The following is a 9,814-nucleotide window of genomic DNA, read 5'->3' as shown; positions in this document are numbered from 1 at the left end:
ATATGGGTGCAGCTACAACACCTCCACGCTTCCCATCAAGAGTTCCTAAAAAGTTATTTCATAGTTATGTTTCTAAGGCTGAGCCTGCATACTTACTAGTCACTTCTGTATGGTGGAATGGTAGGGTCAAGTGTCTTTTACAATCTCTGATTGCTTTCTAACCTCCTATCAGAATGATAATAACTGATCATAGAACAGTGATCCTGGTAAGCAAATGTTGTCATAGAAATTCAATTTGCAGACCTATTAAAAAGAAGAGGGCAATTCTCTATCTGAATTCATTAGTTTAATGGATTTACAAAAGGTTAGGTAGAATTGAAAAATATTTATGTTCATAGTTACACATTTACACTTTTACAAATGTACAGTACAGTATATTTAGACATTTAGATTTCCAAAGTCTCTTTCCACCTCCGTCAGCAATGACCATCACCATATCCTTCATGGTGAAGTATGAAAATCATAAGACTGAACAACATAGGATGGAAATAGTTTAACAATAAATAATCACTCATTCAAAGTCACTCCAGGTTCCCAGAGAATCTGCCTCTGCTTTCTGTGCAACAGCTATGGTTTGATTAACCATGCTCACGTGATCAGCTTCACTTAAGCAGGCTAACAGTCTTGTGGGACACAGGAGAGGGCTCAATGTAACTTCTGCCTGTTATGTTGTGACTGTTGTGTTCAGTGTCTGTGTGAATGGACTTCTTACATATTTTGTTGTTTAGAGCTGAGGTAACCTAAGATGGAGTTTCCTGTCCAGAGGCTGGCTCCCACCAGGCCAAACCAGACCTGGGCAGGGGCCCAGGCAGAGGTGCTCAGCTGAGAGTGGACCAGGAACACCAGCAGCACCAAGCTGCCCTGAAAAACCAAGAGAAAACACTGCAGTCACCTTTCACATAAATCATTCAGTGACATCAATGGCAGACTTGCATGATAATTACAGTTAAGCATGCAGGTCTCAAGTCAGAATAGGGAGGAGCCTGGCCTGTAGGCCTTCATCGTGTGAAACTGCCACCTAGTCACAGCCTTGCCTGACATCAACTTTTTGTGTGGGTGGGGAGGGGTGTGTATGATGGGGTGTTATTCTCAATTGATTATATGCATTTATATGGAAGCATCAGAACTCTCTATTGTAAAAAAAAAAGACAAAAAAATAAGAGATTTCTGAAATATCACATACCACTGCTCGGCTTATGAACACTGACGGCTTTTCTTTGTTGGGTTGGAAATTCTGTGTTGTAAAAGAGACAAAACTGTCACCAACCATCATGGCGCCAAAGGCTCTACTGAGGTGAAGATGGAAGATGTCCTTAGAACCTGCAATGGGCTGAAAGAGTGAAGCTAATGTTTATTCCAGAAACATTCTTCACCTCTTGTAACAGCACATTCTCAAACTGGAACCTGGAAGCTACTGACTTTTCTTAGTCATCCCGCATCTCCGCAATGTGAAATCTAGCTTCATAGTATTTTTATGGTACTAAGAGCCTACCTGGAATCCTAGGAGCCAATCGGGGAAGGCCAGCCAGAGGAGGCCAAAGACAAAGGTGGCAAAAAAGTCCATCTGAAGGAAGAACTTCTGAGAGTCACTGAAGATCATGCGCAAGTCCACTCTGTTCTGCAGCTGGCTATGGTCCAAAAAGAAGAGGACAACACTGCTCACTATGAAGAAAGAGCACACAGCCATGTCCACTGTAGACCGCTAGAAGGAGAAAAAATGACTGTCAGTGAAAACAATCGCATTCCAACAATTCAATATCTAATCATTAAATCATTAAAACGTTTGAGGAAAAAAAATGTATGCACTTAAAACCTGACATACACATATAACCTAACCCAGGGTTTCTTATTAAACTATGGGTCGGGAGCCAAAGTGGGCCCTGGGCATGGTGGGTTGCGAGTTACGAGAATACATCTATAATACACACAATTTCTTCTTAAATTGGGTCGTTGGAGGACGATTTGGGTCATGGTATGGTCAATTTCTCATTTTGGACTCGAGCTCAAAAAGTTGAAGAACCCCTGGCTTAACCTATTCATAGTTATTTGGCGCTACTGAGAATAATAATCTATTACCAACTTGAAATAACATTTGCAGTAGCAAGTAGCCTATGATAAAAGTATTTCTAAGCTTTCAATACTGTATCAACCAAATAATAGTGGGTGACTTACTTCGTTAGTATATACTCTCTGAGAATTAATTCCGTAGCAGCTATCCAGTAGAAGTGCCAGAAATGCCTGTAAATAGACAATTACTCAATAAATCAATCAATCTACTGAGGACAATCCCCCTGTTTTTTGTCGACCAATCGCTTTTGAGGATTTGAGTGTTACTTGCATATTTATACAAGTCATGACTTTATTGTAACCCAATGAACGAACCAGAAGACGACCTCTTTGAATGAAATAATACCTGCTAAACTTGCTGCAATTAGTTTTTTCTTAGCAGAGTGATAACATAAAATGTTGTATCAATCAATCCGTCCTTCAGATGGGACGTTAAACGGGAGACCTGACTCTCTGTGGTCACTAAAGACCCCATGGCACTTATCGTAATTGTAGGGGTGTTAACCCCGGTGTCCTGGCAAATTTACAGTCTGTCCCTCATACCATCATGGCCACCTAATTTGTATTTATTATGGATCCCCATTACCTACTGCCAAGGCAGCAGCTACTCTTCCTGTGGTCCAGCAAAATTAAGGCAGTTCTACAATTTTAAAATCATTAAAATAAATTCACAACAGATTTCGCATATTATTATGGGTGTGCCCTCAGGCACCTACTCTACTACCACATATCTACAACACAATATCGTGTTTTTGTATGCATGTGTCCGTGCCTATGTTTGTGTTGCTAATCATTCCCAGCTTCCAATTGGCTCATTCATCCCCTCCTCTCCCCTGTAACTATTCCACAGGTTGTTGCTGTAAATGAGAATGTGTTCTCAGTGAACTTACCTGGTCAAAAACAAACAATCAATCAATTAATGAATTCAGGAGAGATTTGGAGTACTCACAATCAGCCTGGATGTTGAATGTGCAGACAGTGAAACTGGATTGCTGTTGCATTTAATGAGTAGGAACTTTATGTTGCTTGCAAGCCATACACACACTAGTGACCTTGTTAGCTCAAACTGTTCACTGTCAACCGGTTGACTCTCCTCCTAAGAAATAGTAAATAAATGCACCGATTAAAGTCACAATCCTGAATTCAAGCAAACAAATGGCAGCCCTGCCACTTGGTTTGCTATTAAGATGAAGAAATGGAAACAATGTCAAATTCATAGATGATGGATGCCAGAAGGACTTACATTATAGCTTTTTTAAAATGTTTTTTTCAAGCTACTGTATACATTGTTGGTTTACAAGGTTTACAAAGACTCACATATGCCGCGTTCATAAGCTAGTCGGGAACTAGGACTCTTGGACATGTTCGACTTGCTAACTGGTTGTTGTTATACGGGCCGCGTTCAAAAATACTGTAATTGCAAGTAGAAAATGTCAGTTTCCTAGTTCCGATTAGCACATGAACGCAGCAATAGATCTAAATCAACCGTATGAGGTTAGTGATGTTATAAGAGAAAAGCTTCTTCAAGAATCAATAGACAAGAAACAGTGGGCCATAATTTGAAATGATCATGAACAAAAGGGAAAATAACACTTTCAAAATGTATATGTCAAAAGACAAAAACTAGGCCTATTGATTTCTAACTCATGCAGTAACATCTTACATTTTCATTTGATCTTCCTCCTAACCCCTACCTAATATTATTTCATTTTAGCATTATAAATTCAGCTTGTATCGAAAGTAACCTAAACATAGCCTACCTGTTGACTGAAAATGTTCTTCGAAATGATCCGATATGCTGTACACAGAACAAGACCTAAAGCAATTTCTGCCGAAATAATTTGACTAAACATTTTACTTTTTCTTTTCGGATACATCTTCACATGGGACGTGAGCGACTGACAATTTTCCGGACTTCTGGAAACACTGTAGATAGCTACTACAGATATATGTAATAGCCATTGAAGGCTATGTTATAACAGCCTTACACAAGATACTTACGAAACTCACGGGTGGGAGCTATGTCGATGGCGGGCGATGAGGGATTCGCTCTACAGGGGACAATCCTCCTGTTTCTGGTCGACCAATCGCTTTTGAGGACTCGAGTGTAGGCTACTTGCATAATTATATAAATCATGACTTTAGTGTAACCCAATGAACGAACAAGAAGATGAACTATTTGAGCGAAATAATGCCTGCTAAACTTGCTGCATTTTTTTTAAATCTTAGCAGAGTGATAAGATAATATTTTGTATATATTTCAAACATGTTAGTTATTGATCAATAATTCCAGAACAATTAGGGTAACCCTCCCAACCAAAACAAATCTGGTCTATTTCACTTTAATGACCAGCAATTATTTATCCACCAGTAACACCACTAAAGTAAAATGCAGTGTCACAATTAAAACTTATCATATACTCTTCTTAGTCACTTGGTTAATAATTAGAATGGGGTGTGTGATTATACATACATATTGCACAGGTATACTAGGACTAGGACTATAATTTAGAATGTTTACCTCTGTCCTGTATAACATTACAGTGATACACAGGGTAAAATACTGGACAATCCTCTTAAATCCACTGCACACTGATTATCACATGCTTTGCCATTTGTGTTTTGTGACCTAACATGATTACAATTGCCCATAGAATGAGCTAAAGTCATTAATTGAGGAACTCTGTGAGGGGAAAGAGGAAATGTGGCCTACTAACATAAGCAGAATGTGTGTATGGAGTTGGCTTCTGAGTTCCTTCCGAGTTGGCTTCTGAGTGGAATCATTTCTGTTTTTGTTATGACACATTTTATATCTGTGACAAAGTTCTAGGAGTGGGAGGTCTGGAGTAAAGACTGGAAAAGATCGATTAACCAAAATGTTGAAACAAGCAAATATGGAAATAGTGGTCATCTGTGCATACAGTACCTCTTCCCAATCTATTGCCTTTATTGAATATATTTTTTTTATATTGATACTGCACTGTTTGAGAGGATAGCCCACAAGTAATTATGTCATTGTACCGTATACACCCTGCTGTATCCTGTGCATATGACAACTAAAAATGGGATTTGATATATATGTTCAACACAACAGCAGGCTGCGCTGTTCTTAGATCTTATTGGCTCTGTTGCTAGACCTTGAATCCATCCATAGAGATGGACAGCGGGCGCCACGCACTTGCAACAAAGCCTTTTTCAGCATTCACGCATAGAAAAAAAGGTTCTATATAGAACCCAAAAGGCTTCTATCGTGTGCTTCATATCTGGCACCCCTAAAGGTTCTATATAGACTATTTCTTGAAATCAGTTTTATTTTGAGTTTTATATAGAACCTTTAGGGGTGTCATATATGAAGCACATTATTGCTTTCTTGAGGAAAGGATTAATTGGGGGTTGTATAGAACCATTAGAGGTGCCATATATGAAGCAATCGATAGAGTCCTTTTAAAACCTTTTTCTGTAAGAGTGTAGGTAGGAGGTGTGTCCTCTTTCCAGCTCTATGACCGTTAGTAGTTCAGGTCTCAGATGATAGAAATGAGCAAACGAGCCCAGGTTATAAATGGGAGAGGACAACAGTCTGCCCTCTGTTGAAAAAAAACAACAATGAACACACAATACATAATAATATTTGTGACAAATAAAATTTGATTTGATAGAATACTTTGATTGAGCTGAACAGACTCACTCAGAAAGCAAGTGATGATGATGATGACGGCTACATGAATCTGCCAGGTGGCCCAAAAACTCCACAGGATACAGTTCTCTCTACAATTATTGATAGGCATCCTCCTTCAATGGGCACACCAAGCATTCATGTTGCCTCTCAAGGTAAATAATCCCCATTTTTATTTATTAGTTTAGTTTATTAAAGGCCTAATGCAGTCAAAATGTGATTTTCCTGTATTTTATATATATTTCCACACTATGAAGTTGAAATAATACTGTAAAATTGTGAAAATTATGATAATGTTCTTTTGCTGTAAGTGCTGTTTGAAAAGACCGCCTGAAATGTCATCCCATTTTGGTGGGATGGAGATTTGGCCTGCTTAGTGACATCAGTTAATAGACCAATAAAAAGAGTTCCAAACCTCTATGCTAATAACAGACATATTTCAGTTTTCCCCTCCCTACTTCGACCACTCCCAGACAGTCCTAGCAAAATTCTTGCATGAGAAAATACTCTTTGTTAAGAAGCAATTTTTTCTTTCTTTTTGACAATTTTACAAATTTGACAAGTCTGCCCAGCGCCGTCTGAGCTGCCCGTCTGCCCAGCGCCGTCTGAGCTGCCCGTCTGCCCAGCGCCATCTGAGCTGCACCGTCTGCCCAGCGCCATCTGAGCTGCCCGTCTGCCCAGCGCCATCTGAGCTGCCCGCCTGCCCAGCGCCATCTGAGCTGCCTGCCTGCCCAGCGCCATCTGAGCCGTCCATCTGCCCAGCACCATCTGAGCCGCCCGTCTGTCCCGAGCCGTCAGAGCTGCCCGTATGTCCCGAGCCATTAGAGCGGCCCGTCTGTCCCGAGCCGCTAGAGCCGCCCGTCTGTCCCGAGCCGCTAGAGCCGTCCGCCATTCAGGAGCTGCCGGAGTCGCCCGCCAGTCAGGAGCTGCCGGAGCCGCCCGCCAGTCAGGAGCTGCCGGAGCCGCCCGCCAGTCAGGAGCTGCCGGAGCCGCCCGCAAGTCAGGAGCAGCCGGAGCCGCCTGCCAGTCAGGAGCGGCCAGAGTTGCCCGCCAGTCATGAGCTGCCCTTCAGTCATGAGCTGCCCTCCAGTCATGAGCTGCCCTCCATTCATGAGCTGCCCTCCAGTCATGAGCTGCCCTCCAGTTATGAGCTTCCCTCCAGTCATGAGCTGCCCTGCATGTCAGGAGCTGCCCTTCAGTCCGGAGCTGCCCTTCAGTCCTGAGCTGCCCTTCAGTCCTGAGCTACCTCTCTGTCTTAAGCTACCTCTCTGTCATAAGCTACCTCTCTGTCATGAGCTGCCCCTCAGTCCGGAGGAGTTTCCTCAGTCTAGTGGAGACCTTTGTGAAGGTTCCTAGGCCAAGGTCGGCGGCGAGGGTCGCCACTCAAAGGACACTAAGGACGGGGACAAAGACAATGGTGGAGTGGGATCCTCGTCCAGCGCCGGAGCCGCCACCGCGGACAGATGCCCACCCAGACCCTCCCCTAGAGTTTTAGGTGGTGCGTTCGGAGTACGCACCTCAGGAGGGGGGTCTGTCACGTTCTGACCATAGTTCTTGTGTGTTTTACTTGTTTTACTTGTTTTAGTGTTGGTCAGGACGTGAGCTGGTTGGGCATTCTATGTTGTGTGTCTAGTTTGTCTGTTTCTATGTTTGGCCTAATATGGTTCTCAATCAGAGGCAGGTGTTTTGTGTTGTCTCTGATTGGGAATCATATTTAGGTGGCTTGTTTTGTGTTGTGGTTTGTGGGTGGTTGTCTTCTGTCTTTGTGTTCTGCACCAGATAGGACTGTCTCGGTTTTCACATTTGTTATTTTGTATTTTGTATAGTGTTCACGTTATCATCTTTTTGTTTATTAAACATGTTGAACACTAGCCGTGCTGCATTTTGGTCCTCTCCTTCACCAACGGAAGAAAACCGTTACACACCGCAGGTTTGGATGGCCAAAGACCTCTATTTTCATGTCATTTGACCATAGCACCGGTTCCAATCCAAGTGCCAATGCCGTTTTACAAACTCCAGGTGGTGTTATTGTGCTTCTACTGGTCCTGGGGCCCTTGTTATTAAGGTCAACGGCATCATGAAGTTTACCAACTACCAGAACATTTTATCATGTACCAGGCCATGTATCATGGCGCCTGAGAAGATGGCGGACGTTTTACGTGCTCCTAACCAACTATGTTTTTTTGTTAGTTTTTTTGCATTGTTTGTAACTTCTTTTTTTTACTTATTCTGTACATAATGTAGCCTTTACTGTCTCTTATGACCAAAAGAACATCTGGACATCAGAACAGAGATTACTCACCACAAACTGGCGGAAGCTTTTCTTTCCTTTAACGAGTCCGACGAGCCAGACTATGTATATTTGTAAACAACAACTAGTGCACTAAGGAAGTCTCGAGGTTTTGCTCGCCTGAGGTAGAGTATCTCATGATAAGCTGTAGACCACACTATCTACTGTCGTGTCTCTGACTACACTATCTACTGTCGTGTCTGTGACTATCATTAAATGTGAAGACTGTTATTTTATCAAATCAACTCTCTATGTGTAATTATTATTACGTGATTAAACTAATCATGTAAACTTTAATTAACTAGGAAGTTGGGGCACCACGGGAAAATGTTTATAGAGTCTCTATTTCTGGAAACGCCTGTTCAGATATTTTCACATCTTATCAAAACAGTTGCTTATTAATGAATTGCACCTCATAGGTTCTCATTACTGAACGTTGCAAACCCTTGGATATCTGCACAAACCCTAGCATAAATTATGAATCAGCAATATACAAATTGGTTTCATTATTTATTTACTAACTATCTAATCAAGTCACAGAAATACATGAAAATACACAATTAGTTCATACATGTGGTAATACATGATAAAAAGAAAAAGTCCCTAGTGGACGAAACCGATATGACGGCTTGGTAGATAAAGAGCGGGAAACTCATAGCTGATAACTACACTCATAGAAATTGCTAATACTTTACATGAACGATCGTTCATTGTGGTCGACGGTCCATCTGCTGGAGAGAGTCGACAGACAAGTCTCTGGTTGCGTTCCCCAGGAGTCATAGTCTGTCGTAGTTGTTATATTGAATACTTCAGAGTACCATTCGGAACTGTTCTTAGATCGGGTGTGTTTACCAGACTAAAGTATTTAAACAGATCCAGTTTGCTCAAGAGCAGGAAACTCATAACTGATAACTACACTCATAGAAATTGCTAATACTTGACATGAACAATCACTCATTTGAAATTAAATTGCAATTGACATATTTACGAGTGTATGTCTTGTTGTCTCTCTCGGTGGTCGACGGTCCATCTGCTGGAGAGAGTCGACAGAAAAGTCTCTGGTTGCGTTCCCCAGGAATCACAGTCTGTCATAGTTGTTATAATGGATACTTCAGAGTACCATTTGGAACTGTTCTTAGATCGAGGGAGATTACCAGACTAAAGTATTTAAACAGCTGCAGTCTGCATAATTGTTCTTTAGTTTGTAGATTTCTTTGCCATTTCAACGTGGGAATGATCTCCACATTCTCTGGTCTTGTCCTTTGGTAAAGTTGTAGTGCCAACCATTTCAACATGTAGCTACCGTTTCATATTTTCTGGTCTTATAAATTCAACCATTTGCAACCTTAGCTTACACCGCGGTTTGCATGGTCTAATGTAAATTGCATTACGGTGGCTTTTATACTTGGGTAGCAAAGGGGCCATCTCATCAAATTTGTGCCCAACTGGGCGTGGACCTCTGACTGTGCATAGGTTATCATAAAACAACCAATTCTCATTTAGAAGACTAAATCACATTGTTATCTTTTCAAAAGTATTCTTATTCCTCCATCTTATACAACATTCAGAAGTAAACCTGACAGCTGGGAAATGTACACTTTAAGAGATATAGTTATGTGTGTTTCCTGTCCTTCATGAGATCACCAAATGAAACACACTCAACATGACTGTCCTTTAAGTGTCCACGGACCATTCCCACATTCTCAAAAATATAAATATTTTTGAATTCGTCAATTTTGGGGATTAGGAGTTTTGGGAAGAAGAATGTCTTTGTTCTCCATAGG

At 41.4% G+C, this 9,814-nt stretch overlaps 1 protein-coding gene across 1 annotated transcript; it reads right to left on the bottom strand.

The window, feature by feature from the left end:
- Positions 1–273: 273 nt before the first annotated feature.
- Positions 274–4,097, bottom strand: LOC129852763 (uncharacterized). The gene is made up of 6 exons (XM_055918424.1): positions 3,828–4,097; positions 3,017–3,163; positions 2,173–2,238; positions 1,493–1,702; positions 1,184–1,330; positions 274–861 (listed from the first exon to the last, which is right to left on the bottom strand). Exons 1-6 carry the CDS (start codon positions 3,942–3,944, stop codon positions 709–711), a joined length of 840 nt encoding a protein of 279 aa, XP_055774399.1. The 5' UTR covers positions 3,945–4,097; the 3' UTR covers positions 274–708.
- Positions 4,098–9,814: the final 5,717 nt, after the last annotated feature.

This window comes from Salvelinus fontinalis, chromosome 4, assembly GCF_029448725.1.
Source record: "Salvelinus fontinalis isolate EN_2023a chromosome 4, ASM2944872v1, whole genome shotgun sequence".
NCBI lineage: Eukaryota > Metazoa > Chordata > Actinopteri > Salmoniformes > Salmonidae > Salvelinus > Salvelinus fontinalis.
This window is presented reverse-complemented; position numbering and strand designations above follow the sequence as displayed.

Bases quoted from the DNA above. Each gene is read 5' to 3' on its own strand.
- LOC129852763 (XM_055918424.1), bottom strand. From the start codon at position 3,944: ATGTATCCGAAAAGAAAAAGTAAAATGTTTAGTCAAATTATTTCGGCA. The intron at 2,239-3,016 runs GTGAGTACTCCA...GTCTATTTACAG, and splicing joins ATTCAACATCCAGGCTGATT to GCATTTCTGGCACTTCTACT. The intron at 1,703-2,172 runs GTAAGTCACCCA...TTCTCCTTCTAG, and splicing joins AGAGAGTATATACTAACGAA to CGGTCTACAGTGGACATGGC.